The sequence below is a fragment of the Prunus dulcis genome, chromosome 7, assembly GCF_902201215.1.
Source record: "Prunus dulcis chromosome 7, ALMONDv2, whole genome shotgun sequence".
Lineage (NCBI taxonomy): Eukaryota > Viridiplantae > Streptophyta > Magnoliopsida > Rosales > Rosaceae > Prunus > Prunus dulcis.
The window spans coordinates 14,814,850-14,841,229 of record NC_047656.1 but is presented as its reverse complement, the minus strand read 5'-3'; the positions used below and the strand labels follow the sequence as shown (position 1 = coordinate 14,841,229).

The 26,380-nt window shown below is 36.8% G+C and overlaps 3 protein-coding genes and 1 long non-coding RNA gene across 9 annotated transcripts; 1 reads left to right on the top strand and 3 right to left on the bottom strand.

Annotated features, from left to right (window-relative positions):
* Window positions 1-1,108: 1,108 nt before the first annotated feature.
* On the bottom strand, window positions 1,109-5,237 carry LOC117634210 (BTB/POZ domain-containing protein At3g50780). Its single transcript, XM_034368183.1, has 5 exons — window positions 4,892-5,237; window positions 4,622-4,753; window positions 4,302-4,377; window positions 3,466-4,211; window positions 1,109-2,466 (listed from the first exon to the last, which is right to left on the bottom strand). Exons 4-5 carry the CDS (start codon window positions 4,114-4,116, stop codon window positions 1,504-1,506), a joined length of 1,614 nt encoding a protein of 537 aa, XP_034224074.1. The 5' UTR covers window positions 4,117-4,211; window positions 4,302-4,377; window positions 4,622-4,753; window positions 4,892-5,237; the 3' UTR covers window positions 1,109-1,503.
* A 2,919-nt stretch (window positions 5,238-8,156) lies between these two features.
* Window positions 8,157-9,331, top strand: LOC117633751. The gene is made up of 3 exons (XM_034367496.1): window positions 8,157-8,323; window positions 8,418-8,738; window positions 9,064-9,331. The coding sequence occupies exons 1-3, from the start codon at window positions 8,233-8,235 to the stop codon at window positions 9,141-9,143; spliced, it is 492 nt and encodes a 163-aa protein (XP_034223387.1). The 5' UTR covers window positions 8,157-8,232; the 3' UTR covers window positions 9,144-9,331.
* A 128-nt stretch (window positions 9,332-9,459) lies between these two features.
* LOC117633750 (histone-lysine N-methyltransferase SUVR5) lies at window positions 9,460-20,891 on the bottom strand. Of its 6 annotated transcripts, none has more exons than XM_034367493.1 (12): window positions 20,363-20,891; window positions 17,856-18,411; window positions 17,015-17,317; window positions 16,767-16,877; window positions 16,351-16,461; window positions 13,183-16,002; window positions 12,555-12,716; window positions 11,904-12,020; window positions 11,698-11,801; window positions 11,471-11,608; window positions 10,412-10,499; window positions 9,460-10,106 (listed from the first exon to the last, which is right to left on the bottom strand). In XM_034367493.1, the coding sequence occupies exons 2-12, from the start codon at window positions 18,339-18,341 to the stop codon at window positions 9,999-10,001; spliced, it is 4,548 nt and encodes a 1,515-aa protein (XP_034223384.1). In that variant the 5' UTR covers window positions 18,342-18,411; window positions 20,363-20,891; the 3' UTR covers window positions 9,460-9,998. The 6 variants fall into 6 exon arrangements, with proteins under 6 accessions (XP_034223384.1, XP_034223381.1, XP_034223382.1 ...); XM_034367490.1 differs by having other exon boundaries at window positions 20,368-20,837; XM_034367491.1 differs by lacking the exon at window positions 20,363-20,891 and adding an exon at window positions 20,271-20,344.
* Window positions 20,892-22,851: 1,960 nt separating this feature from the next.
* On the bottom strand, window positions 22,852-25,236 carry LOC117634477. Its single transcript, XR_004586782.1, has 5 exons — window positions 24,978-25,236; window positions 24,534-24,885; window positions 24,328-24,432; window positions 24,046-24,129; window positions 22,852-23,507 (listed from the first exon to the last, which is right to left on the bottom strand). It is a non-coding gene; the product is annotated as an uncharacterized LOC117634477 (long non-coding RNA).
* Window positions 25,237-26,380: the final 1,144 nt, after the last annotated feature.

Sequence of the window (26,380 nt, the reverse complement as noted above, 5' to 3'; positions counted from 1 at the left end):
GTAGCACGCGTGAGGTGGGGCAAGATCAATTACACAATTAGAGGGGGCCGAGTGAGAGATATTCACAACCCTCAAGGACAAACAGAACGTGCACATCCTATAACTGCATGTGCACCTGAACCATAATGACAAGAAACAATATCTAAACCATAAACCTATGCATTAAAGCTTGACACATGCATGTAAGAACTATTTGCGTTACACCAAGCCAAAAAGTAATTCTAACTTCTAATGGCCAATTTATAATTGAGCAATTTAATGCAATCTAAATATGGAACTTTGCTCATTTCATACAAGAGAAATTCTTGAGTCTGACTGCCATGTCACCCATATAATTTACACACACAAAGTAACGAAACCCCCTGATTTTGTTCAAAACCGACCCTACGCTGGTCTTATCCCTTTGAGTGTGTTGCTGTGTTCGGCAGACACACAAGAACTCCTCATGCAAGCCAGGTTAAATTAGTGGACTCTTGCCTATGGGTGGAAAATGGGGCAATCATTGGCATGGGCTGATATTTGGGACTAACTAGGCTTCTCAACCAGGCCTATATATCTAGCTCAGAATGCCAATTTGAGCTAGAGCAATCTATGGACCTGTTCCAGAATATTATAGAACACTCCCAAGCCCACTTATAAGTTCCATACAACATCTTGGAACAAGTTGAGGTGTTACACATCTTGGTTGAATTGAAAGTAATAGTATAGTGTTCATCGATTTGAAACCATTTAATTTTAGCAGAACTCAGTGGTGATTGGATTGTAGGAGTCGTTCTATGAATGTGGATCTTCATTTTAGCCACATAATTTATCTGAATAGTAACTTCATTTAAATTTAATGATCCAGTGACTAATATGAATGTCCACATAAATAGTCCATATAAATGGCACTCTCACTATAGAATTTCGCTGGATTTGTAGAGTTTGAGATTCAATCCAATCCATGTCATGTGAAGTATAGAGCATATTACATTTACCAATTTTTTACAAAACAAATAAATATCCAAGTACTAAGAAACTATCATAAAATTAATGACATAAAAGCTGAAATGTAGAAAAGGTGAGTTGATCATACGATGTACTAAATAAAATTCACCAGATTTTAAAATTATAGAAAAACTAAAGCCTTTGGTGAACATTATATTACATGAACATCATGAGGGGCAAAGAGCTTTTGGCTGATCCACTCTGAAGCTAGTAGGCTCACATGAGGCAACAAGTTCAATCAACTCTCCTTTTCAAGAATTTCCACAAGAAACAACCAACCCACATCACATCATCAAATACAAAAGCAGTTTCTTACATCACTTAAAAGCATGGAAATTTCTCTGAAGTTCATCAGTTCACTCTTTTGACTTCACAGAAATCTGTCACGTTAGCCTTAAGAAAATGAGAAATCTTTCAAGCCTCTGTTCTCCCACATACTATGGAACAAAACACCGCTAAATTTAGATACAAACATTTCTCTCACTGGTTATTGTAACTCTTTACTCTTAAGATCTACTATGATGTCATTGAGCTATCTGACTGAAGTGAACTGCCTTGCCCTTCCACATAGGGTCTGACGAAAGTTCTCCGCCACCAAACTTCAAAGGCCCTCTGAAGATTTGGGCAGCTATCACCAGCCTTCAGAAAACTGCCCAACCAAGAAAGCAAAATACTTTGCTGGTCCTCTAGAGGCAGAGTGAGGATTGTCCTACCAATTCCTTCTTCCACAACCTTCCGGTCAAATGACCGGCACCCATGTTGCAGCCAATTGTAGTCATTGATCAATGGCTGTAACCAGGTTTGTAACAACAGTTGGCGGGTATCCTTACATGGCAGCAGCTCCCCTCTACCAATGCCAACAAACAGCCTTGCCGTAATACAGCTAACATGGTAACGAGACACAATAGGCAGCTTTGTATGCAAGGATGCCAATTCTTGCTGGCTAGCCCACATTACTCCAAATTCGTCTGCTGCTTGTTTGTCAGCCAAAATCTCAAGCAACCATGAGAGGTTATCAGAAGCCAAAGCTATTTGCTTCACCACAGGTTCTTTGTTGTCGACGGGTTTATCAGCACACTCTGGTTCTGTAGCCTGCTTGAACAGGGACAAAAGCAAGTTCAAACAGCATCTGCATGAGTTATACAGTGTTTCATGGCAGACATCAGCTGAACCTGTAGAGCTTGAGGCACTGTTGTTCTCCTTAAGGAGCTTCAGCACAACGGATTTCATTTCACGCCTGCCTCTCTCCTCATTGCTTGCGAGAACAAGTTCAATTATGTGGGAAAGTGTGTCCTTAGGGGGTTTAGAAATGTCAGAGGAGACTCGTTTCAATACTGGAGTGACCCCAATACCCTCACTCTGGAGTCGCAAGACTGATGAGACTACTTTTTCTTCTTCTTCATCCCCAACCCATGGGACTGCTTCCAAGTATTCTAAACATGACTGCATGCACGAGTTGAAGGCAAGAAGTTCTGCAATCTGAAAAAAGGTGCCACCCAGATTCAGGTTAAGATTTGATATATCTAAGATCAATTTATGAACTATAGATGTATAACAGGGGCCAAGATGAAAAAGAAAATATAGGTAGGCCGACAAGAAATAGAAATCCTATTCAATGACTATATCTATGGGATTCTACTTATCTGCATTCAAACCGCATTTCAGGTCATCATAACCATTCAATTAAATCTGATGGTCAGGATCAATCTACATCAGCATAAGAGAAGAGAACTTAAAATACACTGCATATTGATACGGGACATTGGCCAAAATGACTTGAAATTGAGCATAATGCACACTCCTAAACATTGAGGAGTTCAACCCCTATCAATGAGATTAATGAAAAATGGGACAGTAGTAAAGATGTTCCAAACCTTAAAATCTAATAAGTGTATCTCCATATTCTTTCCTACTTTTTTTCAGTCTATTTGTGAGTCATAAGGATATTTACATAAAGAGAATAGCTACTAGCATGCCAAATTGAACCCAAATAATAATAATAATAATAATAATAATAATAATAAATAATAACACAAAAAAGTGCATCACTATAAATAAATGAATCAAATAATGTGGAAGCACAATAACATGAGAGAAAGTCTTTTACAATCGTTAAACAATAAGCTACACTATTGTAGCTTATATCAACTACAAGTCAGTCGCATACATACTATACAATGAACAACCTAACCAACACGAGAATTTGTAACAAATGTATGTCCAAAACAGGAGGGATTTGGCCATTCCATTCAAAGGCTAGAGGCTCTAAAAGTGTAATGTCTGAACTACTCTAATACTCATAAAAGCATGAAAAGTATAACAAATGCAAAATATATCATAATACTGAAACAGCAGTTGAAGAAATACTAAATTAATTGATTCATAGTTTTGGCATTAAAGCATAATCAACAACAAAAACAGCATAATTGCAATCCGCGATATGAGATAACTCATACATTACACAGTTATGCTGATTACCTTCAGAATACGGAGTACACGAGAGACACTCTGTTTCATCAGCCGTTGCCTCATGTCTTTGCAATACATCAATCCAACGGTTTCAACATATATTTCAACATCATCACATTCTTCGATTTCAAGACAGGATGAACCAGACTGTTGTTCAGAAAGCTTATCAGCGAAAAAGTTGCTATGCTCCACTAGAACATTCTTGTGAACGCTCAACTTCACACAAAATCCTTGTTTTCCAAGTAGAACCACCTTCATATCACTAGTTCCAGGTTCACCAAACTCAATTGCAACTTTCCTTGGCAAATTTTCAACTTTGGGCCTCGGGACTCTCTCGGGAACCAGAGAAGCACTCACCGTGGGTGCATCAGGCGCCTCAGGACCAAATGCTCGTTGACCATCATTAATACTCCCTGATCTCGATGGGGTAAACGCTAGCTTTTTTTCACTAAGTGGTGTTTGTTTCCTCTGAGCTGTTGTCTTGGGTGGTGGTGGTGGTGATGAGGGCTTGGGTTTGTGTAGGGAATTTTGAGCTTTGAGGGTCTTTTGAAACACAACAGGAGAAGGGCAACACCAGAAACCTTCTGGTGTCACGGCAATTGGGACATTTCTAATCTTGGTTTGGCCTTGTTCTACCCTTGTAAGTCTAATTTCAGCCATATTTCACAAGAATTTACAGAAATTGCAGTTAGCGCATTGCTGTGGATCCCAATACAATGCTTTGGAACCAAAACCCTTTACCGCTTCAAAAGAGACTGATAACAATATAAACTCATAAGCATGAAAGGCGCAAAGGTGTGATTTTGAGGTTGATCCTAAGAACCCTAAACTGAGAATTCACTTACTCCACAACAAGACTTTCAATTTAGTGAAAATTGAAGGAATGTGATACTCAAAGCACCAACCCAGCTAGCAATTTCACTGAAAATAGGAAAAGATGTAATCTTTGTAAGAAGAATTGCAGACAGGTGAATAACACAGTTTTAAAGAGACTGAACTGAACAACTTATATTTGTATAGGCACAAAGGGCGTTCAAAAGCATAGAAATCACAGATCAACTCCAAGACAAAAACCCACAGAAACCACAAATTAACAAAAAATAGTTAGGTCCTTTTTGTGCCCAATTGCATGAACCTTAAAACACAAAACAGCAAAAAGACTCACCAAGAACTGGGTAATCTGAGAGGCCTCTGAATATTTATCTCCAATCTCTTATTTTTTAAGCCCACGAGTGCCCCTAAAATGATTGAATGTGAGCTCTCGGTGTCAGGCATCAAGGGAACCAGTGAACAGAGACTTGCAGGGAAGAATCATTAGTGTTAGTGACCCTTTAATTAGTAAAGCAAAGAAAGCCCACATGACCCAAAAAGAAGGTGAAAAATAGAAAGAAAAACAAAAAGAAAAAGTGGAAAACTACAGAGATTGATGGCTTACGGGTTGTGTTTTTCTACTTCACCAGTTTCTGTCTACCTATGCTCCTATGCTACTTGATCGAGGAAAAAAAATGGTCCTATGCTTTTGATGATGATTATCTGTATGTTGGCTTCAGAATTTACATGTCGTTTGCCTCTGCAAAATATTCTCTCTCTACTCTATCTGGAAAACACTTTCACAGTATCAAACAGACTCAAGCAGGCACGCCTTACACTTGTCTCTCCTCAGTTTTCTATTATTTTTTGGGTTCTTTTTCTCTGTTCTCTTTCTTTGGCCGGAACTTTTTCTGTGTTCTTTATTGTGTTCCTTGTGCTGGCGTTGTTGGAACGTTGCTAGATTTTCAAGGCTTTTAAAAAATATGGATACATAAAAAATATGGCAATTTCTAGTCTGTTATGTTAAATGATTGAATGTGCATTGACAATCTGACAGTAGTTCAGACTATTTTGTAAAAGATTCTTAGGTAACTTTAATAAAAGTTATTGTTTTTTATTTTGTATATGTTTTTTTTTTTTTTTGAGAAATTCTATGATTGCATTCATAATTCAGCTAAAAAAGTCACTAATCACAAAGGGCCAATACAAACTTGCCACAAAAGAGCCATTACAATAACGGAGGGGTCTAATATCAAAAAAATTAAGAAAATCAGATATGTCTCCACCAACGATCAGGCAAGATCGAAGAAACTCTGGCATAGGCATCCCAACTAAGATTGCAAACTTAGAATAATAAAAAAGAGATAAAGCTTGAAAAAACCAAGCCATAACAATACAAATAAAACTCTCACCAAGGAGAGATGAAAAGCTCTCACAAAGGAGAGATGAAAAACTCTCACAAAATGAGATGTGAAAACTACACAGAGAACTCAAAGAGTCTCTGCAACTTATTCTAAACATAAAGAAATTACAAAAAAGATGGTGGTGGAGATCCGACGCCGAAATGCAGGTGAAGATCCGACGCTGAGCCGCAGCCGCCAATAATGATTGGATATGTTTAAATCAAAGCATTTATATATTTATTTAATCGATATCATTACACCTCAAGTTCTGTATTAATTAATTCATGTGATTAATAGTATTTATCGTTATACTCAAATGAAGTCTTATATTGAACATATTAAAGTTTTTAACGAGTCGGAATCCAAACACTAATCTTATGTCTTATCAGGAGCATCGCTACCTCTGAAGTGGGTCTTGCTATGTCGCGAAATTGAGTTTTGGGACCAGAGGTGAAAGAAAGACATTTTTGTGAAATTGGATGGCTGAGGTTACAGGTGGCCGTGGTGGATAAAGTTTGGCGGAATGAAAATGATGGATGCGTCCAATCTACCAATTATATTTTGTCAAGCGTCACAAGGTTTGTTGATCTTAAAGATAACAAAACAACAACAACAAAAAAATTCATAGATTTGAAAAGTATTTTATTTTAAACTCATAGCTCAACATTTATTGAAAATTATATACAAATATATTACACATTTTTCCACAAAAAAAGAAAAAGAATAAAGGAAGAAAGAATAAAATCAATAAAAAGAGATTGTGTATCACAATGGGGTTTTGAGTTGATGGAGTTGAACTGCCCCACATGACCTATGCATATATTAATCAAATATTGATTTGTGAAACCTCGGAAACCCAAGTTATTAATTCCAGAAAGAGAATTCCAACACAAATACACAAGGTTTATTTATACATGGCAATAATTCAAACAATTGTATAAGAGCTTGAGCTTATAATATATACATTTCTTCTCTTATGCAAAGGTCCGAACCTTATTATTGTATAGATACTATTATGAATATGAAAGAAAGCATAAATGGATAGTAAAAATAAATGTGTCTGCACCGCATAGTAATAATGTTCGGAAATATATATATATATATATATATATATTCTATTGAGGGATTCTTCAAATAACTTATTTAAGGGACATTCTTGTAGGGCTCACTTCGCATTTTATTTTGCTAATTCATTCCAAACCGTCTATTTTTTAGCTAATCATTCAAATATCATATATACAAAAAATCACTTAAATCCGATATCATTTAACCACTCAATTGAGTTATTGAAATTTTAGTGCTTTCTTGAAGCACCATTTTCATTGATTTTGTAGGACACAATTGGATGTCGAAACGGTTTTCGATTTGTCTAACTTTTTGCCAGGATGATCTATGAATCTATATTTTAAAAAAAAAAATATAATTTGAATTGTTGAAAAAAATATTCATAGAATGGGACTATATATATTTTTTTATACGAACTTATAATATATAATATAGGTTGCTTACAAAATCAGATTCTGGAGTCAAATTCAATATTCCACGTTGCCATCACATAACAGGACCATATATTAATGCATGCATAAATTGCATACTTACAATTATAATCTGTTACCAAATCTATGGTTTGATTTGCCTTTTGTAAACAAAAGCCAACTTTTATTCTTGAAGAAAAACCCATTGATTTTGTATGCATTTATGGATATTAATGAAGGACCATAATTCAAATGTGCCCCATGGTAATGTACCTTTTTTTCTTTATGTTCCATAAGAATGTAGCTAGTTTGCTTTTGTTCTTTGCTTTTATGTTTGTTGCTATTTGCTTTTGACAAAGAGAGGATATAGATCAAGTGGCAAAATTTCACATAAGAAAGAATTGGCAAGGAATATCTACATAGTATTGAAAATCTTTTTGACTTAATTTTGACCCTTTTATTTCCTTTAGGTTTTGTGCTTGATGAAAAGGAAAAGGCTAGAGACTGTGTCAACTGTTGTGACTTGTAACATGCAATAATGGAGATGAGAAATGATGGCAGCAAGAATGGAAAGAAAGAGAGCACGTTTTCATCATACAATTGTACCAAAAAGAAATTCCATGGAAGATGGCTTTGCTGTAAGCTGGGCCCACCATGGAATTGCTTCTCATGTGGTAGGTTTGATCAGTCTTACTGTAAATTGACTAAATTGAAGAAGCCAGCAGGTAAGCTATGTTTAGGAGAAGAAAAGATGAGAGTCTCACCTAATAATACCTAACAAGTTAATATGCTGATGATGATAACAGAATTACAATTATATCTTAGAAACTGGACCAGAAAATTATTTCATAATAAATAGTTAAAACCATTTTGACAATCAATAAATTAACGAATGATCACATGAATCATAACAGCAGAGGTAAAATTAGATGAATAACATTTAAAATATTAAAAGGAGGAAATATGAACTTATTGAAGGCGTTGACTGTTATTAGTTCAATGATCCTAGCTATGTCTGAAAACCAGCAAGTAATTATCTTCCTTTGAAGATCTGAAAGAACACAAAAACTGAAGAAGAAAAAGAAAAAATGGCTACACCCATCAAGCTGAACACTTTGTGTTCTCTACTTATGGCATCACTGTTTGCTTACTCTGCATCAGTGCAGTTAGATGACTCTGGTACTGTAATCTTGCTGCCCTTTTCTTATTGCACTGTTTATAAAAATCCAAGCAAACTTAATTTCTCAATTTCTTTCTTTCTTTCTTTTTTTAGATTGGTACTTCTGGTTCTCTCTCTATGGTGGTGCTTGTGTTGTTAATCTGGTGAATTGGGCTATTTCATCCAAAGCAATTAAGCATGTTGCTGAGGGGGCACTATGGCTTGGGATATTTTTGTTTATCAGGGTCATAGCTGAAAGCACCTTGGTGGATGGTGTGTCTGGGTTCTGGTCCCTGGATTTAAGTGAGAGAGTTATTAGGGAGAAAATAGGAAGTGGGTTGGTTATAATCTCCATGATTTTGCAGTTGACAGCATCTTCATTAGAAGCTCCCCCACATAAACAGCAAAGCAAATTTCCAAGATATGTTGAATATGGTGAGCCAACTTTACCTGCTTCATTTTTCTCTTTATTATTAGGAATTTCCATCAAATTGTTCATTCTACTTAAAAGTGTTGTGCTTCGCTAATGAGATTCTAGCCTAGTGAAAAAGGGCATCGACTTACAAATAAGTGATCTTAGGTTTGAATCTCATGACACCTTGATAGCGTATGCCTAAAAAACCTCATCTTCTCGTAGTTTAGACTATTACTTATATTAAAAAAGAAATAAAAAGAGTTGTCTTTGACTTTAAGTTTTAAATGTGACTATTAATTGTTTTTAATGATAAGCTAATGACCGGTGAAATTTGTAATTTAACAGGAATGGCAATCTTGGTTGGGTTCAGTTATGGGCTTCCCTTTGTCTTCTTTGTGGTCCAAAAAGGAGAACTGAAGTTCTGAATCTGATACATCAGAATAACGCATGAAGCCTGAAACAAAATGGAATCTTTGATTGTGATCTTGTCCGGCATTGTACAAAAGAACAAGTCTGCCATGATTTTATCTGTTTGTTGTATCAGAAGTCACTGTTTTAAGAGAGGTTGCTAATCCTTGTATCAAATCAAAGCCTAAAAGCACAATTTGGCACATTATCTGTGTTTTCTTCATTGGAAATTGGATTAGCAATGCTTACAAGTTTTTTTGTGCTTACAAGAGAAAAGTCGCTGCTGTAATTATATATAATTTTCTAATCATTCTAAAGGAATTACTTTCAAAATTTCAAAATTTATCAGCTCATATTCTTATATCAGCCCATTGGGAGCATGTATAATGGACGATGCTGGGATCCTTGAACAACGAAAAACCATACTTTCAAAAAATAAGAAGACATATAAGATTGGCTATTTAAGCATTCCATCACACTACACGGCCTAAGAACTACTACCAGCAAAAAAACCATCTACAGTTTGCTAATCCCAAGTGGCTACTGGATCAACAAATTTAAAACTAAAAGAAAAATTTTGAAACTTTTCATCCTCGATTCTTCGAAAAACACTAAAAAGGCATAGGTACAATCTACCTGAGGAACAAAACATACAGAGTCTTGCCACGGATTCAGAGCTGAACAAACCCTTGTGCCACTTCATGACTTGGCTTTCCAGCAAGATCCAAGATCCTCATTATGTAATCAAACAGTTGGATCTTAAATGGCCATGACTGAGAACTCACCATTGACCAATGCAGAGAGTATTTTCACTTAACAATCTGCCTTCCCATTATTGAAGTGTGAGCAAGAGTACAGTGTTCATTCAAGGTTTAATAAAGCCGGCCCCGGCATGTGGAAGCTCCACAATGGCATGGATATCCTTCTCCAGGAAGCAGTTTATACCGATAGTCATATGTTAGTTCTTCCCCCAAAGCTATCTGCTCATATATGGTAGAATGAGATATCAAGAATAGCATTGTTCACTGTAAGCACACCATGCTTAGTTGCACAGTGCCATCGTCAATTGCCACAAATATATCAAAAAACAGCGAAGGATGAACTTCCAATATGTCTTGGCCGATGAGTGGATCACTAGTAAGGATAACTAAGCAACAAACCATGTAATAACTTTCTAATCATTTCAACAGCGTAAATTATCTTAGGAACTTAATTTCCAATCCCACATCTCATGTCTCATGCACAAAGAAGATCAAGCAAGGAGAAGAAAAGAGAAAGTGCTTACATCTCGATTTGCATAGAGACCAATATGTGCACGCTGACTATCCATGCTTTCCACAAGAACTTGGTGATTCACAAGATTAGGCGAGCAGCTACAAAAGAATAACATATATTTCAGGAGTAGATCACAAGATACTCAAACAAGCCTAATAAATAAAAACAGCACAGAAATCAGAATCAAGTCAACAAAGTTTCATCCACCACTTAGCCAGACACAAAATTTTCCAGTGTTCTGTCAAGGGAACATAATGTTTCCTGAACTAGCACATTGGGGCAAATAAACAGAAGGTACAGTCTCAAAGTAAGAGCATATGAGACACAAGGTGGGCCTCGTTCTTTAACCCCAGAACTTTGCAATCCAAGTTTAAAAGAAAGAAATGGCAATCACTGAATGTAGAATAAACTGAAGCCCAGACCCAACTCTATCCCCTAGCCCAGCCAAACTCCCCAACCTTACCCTGAGAGTTTATGCTGTTCCTTCACATCCAAATCACCCCACAAAAAACAATGCTAACACACAGAATCTTCACAGAACCTGTGTCACCCAAGAAGCAGAAACTCACAACAAACAAAGAAATACAGGAACACCTGAGGACGCAAGTGGCTAAATTCTTCCGTCAGAACTCAGGTCTAGAATGTGAGAGGGGTATTCTTGATCACAGAGAGGAGGGAGGAAAGCTCCCCGACCTCATGGGTCTCTCAAGTTCCTATAAAGATTGAAGTTCAACCCTAAACAAGCTCAACTCAAACCCAAGTGGAAATTTGAGCTTGGGTTGAGTCTATTTGAACCTGAACTCAGTACCCAAACTGATCTTGGGCCGAGTCTAGTTGAGCTTGGCCTCCCGAATTAAGGAACATAAAGTTGTTTTGCTAACGCTTTCTTCCATGGGATTCTTTTACTAAAGTAGTATGAACAACTTAAAGAATTGGTAGTAATTGGGATAGAACTCAGCCTGCCATTTGATTCATTGCATTACAAAATTGCATAAATTGCAAAGTAACTTAAAAGACCTCCTTCACGGGAAAGGATTTAAAATAAATAAATCACTAAGTCTTACATTACCTATGATTGATGAATCTCGAAACATTTCCGTAGTTAGTGGAGTCAATTACATAATTGACTTGTCCTTCTACCAATCTGCTCATATCATTAATATGAGCATCAACTTCATATAAATAGCTGCAACCGTCTTTTCCATACCTGATAATTCATAAGGGGAAACTTAAAATATAGCATGAAAACTCAAATAAAGTCAGAACGACCTGCATCTATCATAGCAAAACTGAAACCTGTTGCGCCTATTATTTGCCTCAAGCTCATCCAGAACTTCACCAATGTACTCACAAACAAACGTGCCACGCAGGATTGCTTCACCTGCCCTGACTGCCCACCCCTGCAATTTTGTAGTAAAGTCAATACAACACTTGAAAACAATCAAATATTAAAATTTGCCTTTTATCTATCATTTCTATCTGTAGGGGAAAAAAAAAACTACCTTTTTCTCTGTTTTGAAGACTTCCAATTTCACTCTTACTCCATTCTGCAAAACCCTATTAGGACAGGTTCTATTACAGCTGCACATCTGATTGCATTCATAAACGAGGTACCCTTCCTGCAGAGTTTCATGAGAAAAAAAAAAAGCAACAAATCAACCTTATGGTCCTTACCAACTAGAAACAGGAGAAAGAAAATTATGTGCAATTCAAGCATATTAATGGAGCCCTTCTTGCTTCTTAGATAAAGACTTGCATCTCTTTGTGGGACAGCTCAATGCCACTATCTCCCCGACTCCCAAGAACATGTACCAGGTTCTATGTATACATGAATATAGACTGAGAGGGATAAGATATATATATATATATATATATATATATAAATGATCTATACAGTCAGATCAAAGTAATGCATTTCTATGTGCCTGTCTGTGACAGGATCAACAACAGGACATATATTGCTTGACAGAGTAGAAATAACAGTATCAATCCAGAAAACAAACCATTAACCATCTACAAAATGAAATAAAAGTTCAAGACTTCCAACAGTGAAGAGCATAACCATCATTTGTGATCAAAGACAACTTCAAGAGAAAAATCCAAAATAAGAGAGATGGGATTGGTGATTAATGTTAGATTTTGATTAGCATTACCTCCAAGATAATTCGACCCTTCCCATCATATGGGAACCTGCCACGCATGGGTTTCCCAAAGATGTCTTTTGCATCATCATAGTCATTATCAAAAAGGTACACATGATCACACGTTTCTGGACAGCATGTAGAATGTGGGCATACACACCCCAATTGCACACTCTGCAATGAAAAGGAAGAAGGAAAAAATATATATATATTAAAAGTAAACTAAAAAACGGAGGAAGAATATGCAAAATCAATAATGTGTTGAATCCATTCATTTAAACCCTTTTAGGGTCATGATCAATGTTTCATGATAATGTCTGTGTGTGTTAGTGGGTGTGTGTGTGTGTGTGTGCGCATGTGTGTGTGTGTGTGTGTGTGTGTGTGTGTGAGAGAGAGAGAGAGAGAGAGAGAGAAGAGACAAAGAAATATGGAGATATAACAGCTAAAGGAATAGAATTAAAATAAAATAAAATTCCAAAATCTATGAGGTAGGAAACCACAATTTGCACCTTCTTTACAATTTATGGTAGTCAGGCGAGAGTGATGCATATTAAACATGTGCTATACATGCAATACTGATATCAAGGTCAGTGATAAGATGATATTAGACCAAACATTGAAATAGCCAAAAGAAAGATACCTCTGTATCAAGTCCAAGGGATTGATGAACCAATGGCTTCATGATATAGGTAAAGCTCTCCCAAGGCATGGAATGCCCAGCATTTTGGTCATTAGAACTATGTGCAAGAGCATTATAAGAATCCAAGTGACCTTCATCTGCTACACAGACCACTGGAACCAATTCCTGTCCAAAGCTTACATCATTACACAAGACAAGAGCCTTTTGGAAGGAAATTTGGCTCAAGTGATGGGCATCAATAATATAGTGGCTTTCATCCATCTCCCACTTATCGTCAAGAGGATCTGATGAAGGTGGAACTTTGTGCCCAACAATACCAATTGGAAGAGGCATCAAGGGAGACAGCAAGCATTCCTTGAAAGCATTGCATCCTTTAGGGCAAATAAAGCCATCTTGATGCCAACCTACCTGAATATTATGCTCACTGCAAAGCTTGGCTGCCTTCAGATACAAATGTTCTGGCAATACTCCATATTTTCCCTCCAGAAAGGCCTTAAGACTGATCTTGCAGCAAGCAGAGCGAGCAACAGATAAAATGTCTAGGTTGCTGGGCCTGCGTTTTGTTTTCTGCATCTCAGAAAACAAAATTCTGGCTACTGCTGAACAATGCGATTCCGCTAATCTACAAAGACTTGCTCCCTCAGTTGCATGACGCTGTATATTTATTCCTCCTGCGCCAAGTGCCTTCGAAGCTTGAATTCGCTTCTTCATAGTAGCATTTGCTCTATTCCTGATCCTATATGATGCTGCTGCCAAACTTTTTTTTAATCTAGGACGGCTAAGTCTCCCAGATTTTAACCTATAAGCATAATACCGTATCCCCCTCTTTGAAGGCCGAGAACTGACTAAACTTGGCCCCATGTGAGCAGCTTGATGGTGACGACCAAGATCGGGAAGTAAATCAAACTTCAACCCACAAAACCTGCAAACAAACTTTCGGGAACCACTTAAATTCTCAGAGTTATTCTCCACAGAAGCTGAATTGCACAACTCAAGCTTCCTTGGAGAATCATCACCAGCAGACAGAATAGGTTGAGAAGCTTCAGAGAGCCTGAAATCATCAGTATGAACCGCAAGCACATGCAACCATAACTGCTCTGTGTTCCCAAAATGGCTTCTACAAGGAATACACTGGAGAAGCATGCATTGTTCAACAAATTGTACGCGGTGTCTCTCCTGAACATGAGCTTCCAATACTTTCTTATTAGTAAAAGAATCCAGGCAGATGGCACATGCATAACCTCTAAACAGCCATTGTGCTTCCTTTTTATGATTGTCCATCCAGTGAGTTCCAAGTGCTTGATCGTCCACAAACTCTTGGGAACAAACTTTGCACTTAATGGCTTTTTCACTGTCATGGTTGTCATCCACAGCCCATGGCAGCAGAGCTTGTTCTTCCATGACAGAGGACAAAGCACCTGTATCTTCATCAGTATTGAATCCCCAAATTCTTTTGAGTCTCTCCTTCTCACTGCAAACCAACTTTGTGAATATTTCCCCAACACCAAAATTTTTAGAAGCTTCAGATAGGGCCCACTGAAATTGAACATCCTTAGGAACAGGATTTCTTAAAGACAGTATACTTTTAAAGAGCTTGTAAAAGAGCTCACATGCTTGATGCAACTGAAACTTTTGCTCCTGTGAGTGACAATCCTTCAAAAGATCTATAAACACTTCTTTTGATATTATCCTACTCTTACCATTTCTTGCACGTTTGAGCCAACTTGGGAGGTGCTTTTCACAATATAATGAATGCCTCTTTGGACTTTCCAGACAAGGGTTGCTGTTATCATGCAAACAAGAGCCTATGCAACGCAGCTCTCCTGAGCTATTACAAGCTTTGGCAGGAGACTCAGACTTCTCAAATAAGCTCGTTCTTTCATAGGAGGCATCACCAGCCATGACTGATACAGGATCCACTTGTAGAGGACTCTCAACATCTCCGACCAATACTATCTCTCTGCAGTTTATGGTCTCTAAACTTGGAATGGTTTCCTCATACTTTCTCTTAAGTGCATTCTCTGGAAAACTTAAGATGGTTTTCATATCATCTTTTGGTCTATGCTTCTTACAAAATGACGAGCCATATAAAGATCGATGCTTACATCTAGTTCCAAGGACAGTTGTTCCTTCACACATTGGTGTATCACTAGAGTGAGACCCTTCTGCTTTCGTAGAGTTGCCCATGAAACGAGAGGACAAATGCACACAACAGTAAACATCACCATCATTTGCCCACCTCACGCATTGCCTTCCCTTGGATTCAATATAAGCAATGCACTGTCGATTTTTACTTCCAGGATCAGAAGATTTTACAGCAGCTACTTCATTGACTGGTGTAAATTCCACATCTTTGGTTCGGTTGAACTCAGAATTTCCAGCTTCAACAACGACTTCATCCCATTTATGAGCAACACCACTAGGTGTGTCTGTCTGTGGAGCTATATCTTTCATATCTTCTTCTTTGTAAGGCTCTGATGCTAATGTAGCAGCATTTGCAGTGTCTCGATTATTAAAGAATTCAGAGTCAATTTCAATAGCTATAGCCTCATCTGAACCCCTGGATTCCACCTGGGAAGCATGTGCCTCCGCACGACGAACTTCAAGCTTGGGCCTTTTCCTGCCAGTTTGGAGACTTGTGGCCAAGGGACCATCACTACTCTGCTGTTGAAAGTCTGCACCATTGGATATGGGATGAGAGGTTGAAAACCATTTCATAACTTCATGCTTCCAAGTTTTCCACTCAGAACCCAATGTAGGCTGCAATGGTGCATTCTGGAGAGACTGAACTTCATTCCAGAGAATAGACTCAACCAATTCCTAAACCAGAAAGTAAAGCAACCGAAAGTTTGAGCAAATGACTAAAAATTATTTCAAAAGAAAAATAACTAAAGAAAGATAACTAAAGCAAGAAGAATGAAGCAGCTTCAACTCCATTACAATGAATCCTACTGGTTTAAAGGAAATGAATTACTACCACGTTATAAATACTCTATACCAAAATACAGCATGCAAGGAAACAATATGGCATATATATAAGGTTTAAAGAAATCACATATAACCCGTTCTTTCATGAAACTATGGCTATCTGATGCATGACAACTTATTATACCACAGCACAACCAGTGAACATAGCTTATAAACGAGCATCCAAATTGTAACATGTACCTCCTTCAGTACTTCAACAGTTGCAGCACTAGACGCATTCTGACACTGTTGCACCCAAAGGTGATACGACTTTTCTTGCCAGTCAGAATTTATGTAGCTCTGTGATATCATCTGCAAAGGAAACAGCAATGGCATTACTTAATAACTAATCAGAAGAAAAGAAAATTGTAAAGGAAATTACTTATTTATTTCGGAACAAAATATTAGGAAAAAAAAAAAAGGAGTTCCAAGTTTTAGTTTAATATAATTAGATTGGTTGAAATCATGCTCGTCTAACATGGGAAGAACACAACAATTCTACAATCTATGCAAAACACTAAATAATGACAATGCCTTGGTTCATATTTAAAATAAGAAAAGAAACAGTTTCCGTCCCTATTTTGACAATTCAAGAATAAATAGATATAGCAGTTTACACTTTGCAGCTTCCGAAGCATATTTCCAAGATCAGAATAGCCATTACAGCGAGAAGCCTCCATTGCAAACTCCTTCCAGACGGCCACATCACGGGCAGTCTCTATCAAAGCCTACACAAGTTTGACATATCTTTAATAAAATGACATTCAAGCAGAAGAGGATACTAAAGACAGTAAATTGTGTGCTCCAATTGGAGAAAAAGAAAGCTTGAGAGAGAGTATGAGAATCTCATATCAAAATCACATACCTCAGTATGAAATTGGTCAACAACATTCAGCATTCCAACAGCCAACTTTTGCATAATAAACCGACGTGCTACAGTCAAATCTTTTACCAATTTTAGTCCAACTTTATGTGTTTTATATGCAATAGGATGTGGATATTCATTGATCGAACGAACAAGTAGCGTGTCTGCCCAAGAATAATTCCTTGTGTGTGGAAAAAATATCACAAAATATTTTTTCCTGTCATGAGTTGGTTTTGCTCTCAAAGTTGATAAGGGGCAGTCAGCTCGCGCACATCGAATTCCTGTCTGCCACTTCCCTCTCCACTATACTTGGAAAAACAGAGAAGTACCAAAATAAAATAAAATCAGCAGATGTTAATTTATTCCACCAGTTTCGTTCTTTTTATTTTGGTTAAAGAAAATTGGGGAAGGGGTATCAGGATCTATAAATCCTCAATTTGTATACATGTATACAACCTAAAAAGAAATTTAATTTATTTAAGTCTCCCAACCCAATTGCTCAAATTGTTAGGATGAAGGCCAACAATTAATTTTTATTCCCAACATTCTAGAGAGCACAACACCGGAAGATCGCAGAAAAAGAGTTTTGAACCCAGGACCTTCCACTTTACCACATTTAAGTATCTAAACCGCCTGCAATAATGTTATATTTGAACATTAAGGGGGAAAAGAAGGAAAAGCACAAACAGCCAGTTGGGGGCATCCTAGAACCTGTAAGCTTATGGGTAAAGACAATGAGGCTAACCAAATTGATATGCAACAGACACTAGAAATTGCATAAGAAAATGTTTAAGTTGTGATAACAAAGTAAAGATTTGAACGTGAAAGAAATAAAAGTTACCTTGACCCACAATGCCACAGATTCATCACTTTCTAGCCATGTAGACTCTGAAAGATACAACTCTCCTTCCCTTCTGTTGTTTGGCAATTCATTTTCCCTGCTATCTACAATCAGATGACCATTGTCAGAGGTTAGACAAGGTTCTGTGCAGTAATTCTGTTCATTTATGTCATCATCGTCAAAATCATGTGATATACTGGACGACTTTTGGCCCTCCGCTTGACTATCAAGACATGAAGCTCCATTTTGACATCCTTCTGAAGTATGCAATTCATCAACTGCCTCTTGAACTTGACCTTGTCTTACTAGTTGAGGCCCTTCCACATTTGGTAATAAGTCATCTACTCTGCCATCTGCCACATGCACTTGCTTCTCATGTTCAAGGCAGTTGGATTCTCCATCATAGACAGAAGTTGTTGCTGAACTATGTTGAGGGCAATCAGATTGTCCAACACACTGAACGCTGGAGCAAGGGAGCACTTCCATGATCTTACACTAAAAATAGTGGTGCCATCTGATGCAATAGTTATCACTGATTATTTGCCCACCCACCTCTCTGTTCAAACAAAGGTCCAGTTGATGAAGAGTCAAGTGAATGTATTCTATAACATACCAACTCTCAAAACAAAAAACCTTAAATATACTTCTTATGAACTGATGAAAAATAAAACGCTGCATCAGCCATAATGAGCGTGCATACATGTGTATATGTAAGTCTACAAATATGATCAGAGGAAAAACCTCTAAGACAATGCTGAGAAACTACAATGGCCTCACTTGGACTGACCATATAACATAATGAATAGTTACATATCAGGATAGCATTTAAAGAAAGACAGCAATCATGTAACCGAGATCAACCAAAAAATTAAGCAGAGGCATGAGGTAGAGGGGCAGAATAACGAAAATTAGATTTTCCATCTAGATGACAAATGCTATAACTGCAAAAGAACCACATATCAATTTGAACCGCATATTAGGCAAAAACTGCGAAAAAACATAGCTCACAATCAATTTGAACCACATATTAGACAACTGTCTAGCTTAATCCATTTAGGCTCAAGGATATAGTTTTAAAAAGAAATTACATGAACTTTCAGATATATCAATCCATGTATAGAAGACCGAATAAAGTTGAATCAATGAACTGAACTTAACTGTATCTTGATATGATATGACATTCCATTAGGAAACTAAGTTTGATGTCATATCCTGCATTCATTTTTTATTTGATAATAATTCATTCAACTAGCATGCAATCTCCAGAAACTAGCAAATTCTTCTCTTTTTTTTTCTTTTTTTTTCTTTTTTGCATTTCTTTCTATCTTATCGCATGTTCTTAATTTCACAAAAACAAAAAAAAAGTTACTTAATTGTTATATCTAGTAAAATGGCATAGTATTATATTCTTCTTCTTTAAGATTAAAAGATAAAGAAAGGAAATTTTCACAATAAATATATGATTCTACAATCGTAACAGAATTACCCATCCAAAAAGCTCCAGTGTCTAAAAAATATATTTTCCAGCAGAATTATATTCTTGGGGTACAAAAAGAAAACTGCGTTCAGATATCCATTTATTATAATTAAAATGAAGTTTGCAAGAAAAAGATTCAATCTTTGCATTAAATATACATAAAACCTTTTACTTCTAGAAATATACACATCAAAACAGATACTAAAAATTGGTAACCGATATAATATAACTAAAAGGCATTACAATGGTGCTCCTCAAGTCAGAAGCGGTAATACACAACAATCTGCATAGAAAACTATGTGACGTAAAATCAACAACCAATGAACCCCGGTTCCTTACATCTCTGTACATCTATAGTACCATAGTTTCTCCAAAATAATCTCACCCAAAATCAAACTGCAAAACACTGCCCATAAACTTGCCTAACACAATCAGAAAGAAGCTGCATCACACTTTAATTACAACCAACGAGCTCAGCATGTGAAATTGACCCATATCTCAAGAACAAACCCTAATTCACTAAACCCAGTACTTAAAATTGGTTAAAGCCATAGACTTTACCATTAATTGGTAACATTATGATGAAAAACCCTAGATAAATCCGCAACAGACAGTCCCATGTACGGATCGGGAACATGCACAAGTGGGCACAGATCAAAAATGAAACCAAAATGATGTACCAAACATAACATATACATGCTCTTTAAAGAAAAAACCAAAAAAAAAAAGAACCAATTAAAAAGTACATTCGAAGAAGAAGAAGGTTCAAGTTCGTGCCTTTATTTTCCTACCATGTTTGTGTTTAAAAAGGTGGTGTCAAAATATTGTAGAAGAAGAGGGTTTGGGCTCGCTTGGGTTGGGGTGGTGAGCTAGAATAAGTCAGCAAAAATTGACAGCAAGAGAAAAGAAAGAAACAAAGAAAAAAAAATGTGACATACATAGATGGGCATGGCATGCCTCAGCCAAAATTACAGAGAGACTAGAGAAGATAAGAGATTAGATACATGCGAGGAGTGGCAGAGTAATGTACCTTACCTTTAAAGAAGGGGGAGTTTTGCTCGAAGATCACCTTTTTCCCAATTGGGTTGTGAGATTGGGTGAAAAAAATTTGTGGGTTATGTGTGTGATGGGTTTTCAAGTTGGAACCTTTTGGTGTTGTGCCCTTTTTTTTAATAATGGGTTTCGATATTTCGGTAGCTACAACCTATTCTATCTCTCTCAATCTGGCAAATCTTGGCTATAGTGATAATAGATGTGCAGGTCCCCGTGGCCTAAAAAACCGAAAAAAAGAAAGAAAATACAAAAGATAGATAGATGGGTAGTTTAATGGTAGGGAATTATGGAGAGATGAGAAGGAGATTAGAGAAACAAAGACGTGTGGGGTGGGGTACAATTACAAAGAAGTGGTCTGGTTTTCTTTTGATTATGGTTGGAAAAGAAGACCGACTGAGACTACTGGGTTGTGGGTTCGGGGGAAGTTTTGGTTTTGGGGCTTCCCTTGTTCTAAGTTTTTGTGTGTATATGTGAGCTTTTATGAATTAAAAAAGGAAAAAGAAATAAAAAAAGAAAAAATTTGGTATTTTAGAGAGACTCGGGGTTTTTGGGGGTCTGGGAAGCGCGCTTCTATAGGCTGTTTTTCGTAACGTGGCACGCTTGCTTCTTTTACTCTCTTCACAGATAACCCAAAAACAAATTTATTTATTACTATTTCCTTTTGGTTTTTGAGGTCCCTCTGCCAATCTTATCTGACTGGGTTTTCGAATTTTGCAGATCTTTTTCTTTTTTCTCTCTGTTTTTTTCTTCCTTTTTTATTTTTTTCTGTTTTTTTATTTTTATTTTTTTGTTTCCAAGATTGGATGGGTGAAGGTGATGGATGCCAATTTGCGGTGTGTTTTTCTTTGGTCGACCCTTCAATCGTTGATTAAAATCAAGAATTTCAAGTGGGTCTATTTGGATTCATGAATTTTCTTCTTTTTTTTATTATTTAAAATGCCACCCTTTTTTTAGTCTTCCTCTCCCTTTGACCTCTCTTTTGTTCTGAAATATTGGTTGGTTTTTTTTATTTTTATTTTATTTTGTTTTTTTTCTGGGGCCTTTTTGGGTTTAAACGATGTACGTCTCTCTTTTTTTGGGAAGGAAATCGGAAAATTGGGTTGTGTACAATTAACCACGATTTATACAAGGATCCTGCATACGACAGATGGGATGCTAATTAGCATTTATATTATATGTTTCCTTTTAATTTGAGAAAACTCATATATTCATGTAGTGATGCCAACGCATGATCTAACTAACTCGCTATTTTTTTAGTAATGGATATTTAAATTTAGACATGCTTTTAATATTAGAAAGAGAAATACTATTTAAAAAGTTCACATGAACTATCGATTGTTTTTATTATTCGAGAATATGTTAATTATTAACAACACAATAACCCCACTTCATTACGAGATCATAAATAAACAAACTAAATATCGAAATCTCATTCTTTTTATTCAATAAAGTGTATTTCAACACCGAGTTGTGTTACACAAAGACCATGAAAGTTATAACACGTCTACAATTAATTAGGATCTAATTATTGAGGGTATAGCTTAATAAATTCTACAACCCTCCGTTTTCTATGAAGGAAAATAACTCGGGATTTAGCTAAAAGTTGAGAATCAAAGAGAAGAAATTGATATTTCCATTGTTTGACAACTTAAACATGAAACTTATTAAATGACGCATGGGAAAAATAATGGAAATTGGAAATCGAGATTCTCGAGTTTAATTTCTACCAAAAGAGTCGTCATTTTGCAATTCCAATTGAGTAAGAATTCATTTTTACTGTAATTTATGTTATTTACAAAATCTGACATACATAAATTCAAATACCGAAGTTATTAATTCCCAAGACTTTAAATGATGGAGATTTAAAAAATTCCGTCATTTCCTTCATCCAAACGGAGGTGTAATACCAATACAATAATTTCATCCAAACAGGTGTTATTATTAATATCATAATTTTTGTGTGTGTTTTCAGTTAAGTCAAGTGGGCAGTTCACTTGTTATTGATTGAACTGTGTCGGCTTCTCACGTGACCTCTAACTACACTACAAAGAAGGTACAATCCACAGTGGCTCTGTTTGGTGTGGAAGATAGAAATGAGTGCAGGTACGAACTTTCTTCTTCAATTTCTTGTTTTTGCTTTTCAACTTCTGCAAATAGCTGGTTGCAGCAGGACAAGTTCTGAAGCCTCATCTGACTCCTTGTTGTGGTTGTTGTTTCTTCACTTTATTTTTTCGTTTTTGTGCGGTGCTTTTTTTTATTTATATATATTCTTTTTGGAACCCTTTGTGGCTGTATTCTAAAGCTGGTTCTTGCTTTTTTTGAGTTAACAGGACATAATTCATCAAGTAGTGCTGCACAATATCTAGAGGAAGAAAGAAAGACTAGCTGAGCTGACGCAAAGCTTAAAACATAAACAAATAAATTTGGGTTGTTATGTCTTTTCATAACAAAAAAAACAAAATGGTGTAGTAAAAATCAGATTATCCAACTCTGTGTCTTCTTGATTAAATTACACTAAACTTTAGCCACCACATAACAAGGGGACCTTTGGTCACCAAGAAGGCTTATGGCTGCCCATTCAAGTCAAAGCTGCATAAATATACATGAGAGGAGAAAATGCAGCAGCCTGAACGAAATTTAGAAGGGTTGGGTAAATGCCGGAAGCTAGGTCAATCCATTCTGCCCTTCAAGATCCTCTTCTTCACTTCAGTTGGTGTTTCTGCGGCAATGTGAATGCGCATTTTAAATGGTGGTAATAACCTCCAGCATAAAATGAGGGTGAAATATTATGAAGAAAGCCTAGTCGCTATCTTTGGCAGCTTAGACGATGGAAGCAATGAAATTAGAATATTAGGCCCTGCCTAATTCCAAGTATGAATGAGAAAAAAAATTAAAATTGGAAGAAAATTAAAATCTCATCCAAGAGGAACAGCTCCACTGTACATTACCTATTTTTATGGATAAGTTATAACACAGTTAGTGATATTGCTTAGAAGAAAAAAAGTAGGGAGTAAGAAAAGGCTGACACTACATAGACATGGCCTCCCCACCCACTCAGACAATCTTGATCATCTGATGATAGCAATGCTTGAGAAACAATCTCAAAGAATTCCTCTGGTTCCCTGGTGAAATAATTAGAAAATATACTCTTATTACAGTTCCTGCAAATAGTAAGAAAATAAACAGGAGTACCAAATTTAGAATTAGAAGTAAAAGCAGCAATCACCAACCCAATTACGTCTAACTAATTAGCGCGTAATAAATTCTACCACGAGTTAAGTGCCAAAAAATCCTGCGAATTATTATTCAAGCACATCTGGCAAGGAAGCCAATTGTTTATCTCCATATATGTCTAGTTCAAGAAGCACTTGGCTGCTGACAATATAGGACCAAGAAGGTAAAACTTAGGAGATCCCTCAGCTTGTTTTTTCTTGACTTCTTTTCTGTAGACCCTTTCTCTGCTACTATCAGTAGTGTGATAATAACAAAGACTTAAAAAGTCATGGCCAGTGACAGCATGGATTCAAGTTCTCGAATGTTAATTATATGATTTTCCATAACATCTAAAGTGTATTCAAATGAAAATCTCAAATACGAAAAAATGTAAGCAGATCAAATAACAAATCTTGACTGCCCAGTGGAAAGAACAAAGCAACAAACCATCTCAGACTTGAACATTGCCTCACAAGCACCGTAAAGGGACTCTGATGCAGTGCCAGCAACAACAAAATCTTGGCTAGTTCCCTGCATACACAGAAGACAAATAATACCAATATGAAATGATAGATGCACACAAACATATAAAATCAAAATACGAGTAAACATGCATATGCATTCTACTTAGGAAAGTTGAAGAAATTTGTTTGAAGTCCTTAGCATCCCATCCCAGCAGCTCTAAAAATGCGAAAAAGTCGGAAAAGAAAGGGAAAAGAAAAAACAAACCTACTTGGCTCCAGTTGAATCCATAGTGCAGAAGAATGGCTAACCTTTATCTCCCAATCCAGCAATTACAGGCTGACAGACAGAACACAGAAGTATGGACCAAACCTAAATCACAAAAAGGCATGATTGTACAGACCTCAACATTCGGATTAAGCTAACATATTCAATAGCACCTCATTATCAAATTGCTCAAGAATATTTCAAACCTTTTCTCATAAAGAATAGCAGAGACGCAAAAGTCTCAGGCTTTATGTCTCTGTCTTTACGAAGCTGGTACAGCTTGTGCCGAAACAAAAGCCTCTGAAACCTTCATCATCAACCCAAAAGTTAATGTCTTTCTATTAAACAAAGTGAGAGGGGCCTATACATACAGGGTAGGGTCTAAGCATCGGTGGCGAGACCAGAGAGGCCGATAAAGAGCCCATCGTGAACTCTATGAATTCTCTGGAAATCGGTGGCGATTGTCTGGAGCTGAACACCGAGCCTTCGATCGCTTGCAATGGCGAAGCAGTTCTTGCCCACCATTGCGATCAGGGCACTCCCATTGTACTCGAAGATCTGCACAGCCATTTCAAACAGAAATCAATTCCATTTGTATATGTAAAACCCTAAACGCAAATGTGGGAAATGTAATGCAAGCTTCAACCTACCGACATCAGAGATTAGTCTCTGCTGCTTGAATCGTTTTGAGTGAATGGAGAGGGTGATCGCTTTTGCGCAAGAGACTGGCAATACGAATCACTAAGGCCCTGTTTGAGTTCTTAATCTAAGTACCTTTAATCTTTGATTGAAGCGCTCGTTTAAAGGTTTTTTTTCTTTTTTTTTTTTCCTGTCGAAAAGCATTGCAAGTTTATTAGCTAAATAGCCACTCTCTTTTCATCACAGAAAAAAAAGAAGAAAAAGCCACTCTCTCCCCCCTCAACTGTGAAGCCACAAGTTCATTAGCTAAATAGCAACAAATCCTTTTTATGGATCCTAGCTCTTAATTTAATCCATTCCGCAAACTCTTTATAAAATCCTTGCAAGGTTATACCCATTTGCATCCCAAAAAGCTCCATCTCTTCCTTCACACACAACCATACACGTAATAAGATCAAAGATGGCACGCTCCATGCATTTATTTTCACTTGCCCTCCTCCTCATTCTCCTTCTGGTGATTACCGGTATTTTTCCATTGCCCCTTGCTAATTTGATCTTTCAACCTTACCCCTTGGACCTAATAAAGATATAAACGCATTTGGATGTGCGGCGCCTGAATGAAAGTGGCAAAAAATGATGCCTTATGCATGCATAATCATGAACCATATAGCTCATAAATATGCACGAAAAATGTTCTTTTAAAAACATACTGAAGTACGAATCATGACCATAATTAGTATGATTATTTCTTGAATGTTGACGGCTCATAATCACAGTGTGACAACATAAATTTGACAAGAAAACGTTCCTTGCTATACATACTAGAATTCTTTCGATTGATTTATGGATGACGCATATTAGCAAAGATTGAGCCGATGGCAATTGAGGGTAATAAAACAAAGCAGAAGAATCGTGTGACTAAGCATAAGGCATCTAACTAAGCATAAGGCATCTAACTAAACGTAAGAGTCATCATGCTGCTAAGCCTAATAAGAGCAATAAACACAAGTAGTGTGAGGTGATGACTCCTTGTCCGGTCTCCAAGCAAGGTTGCGAAACGAGAGGCCATTGCCATGAAATGTGCAGAATGGCGTATGGTATGACTTCAATAGCGGCGAATGTGTTCGAGGCAAATGCATGTATGTGCGTTAAGAACGTTCACTCATCTGTGTGTTGGAGAGCATTTATAAAATTACCAGCTGGTGCACTGGGTTTATGCCCTTTTTTATGTTTTTATGTTTTTCTGTTTTTTCGTTTTTTCTTTGTAGTCTTGTTCTTGCCTGTGATTTCATGTAAAATTCTCACTTGTCAATGAAATCTTTCTAAAATCTTCATCTGTTGTCACCTTCTCCTTAAATAAGACTTCTGATTGCAAAGGCACACTAAAGCTTCTGTAATCACTGCTGAAAAAAAA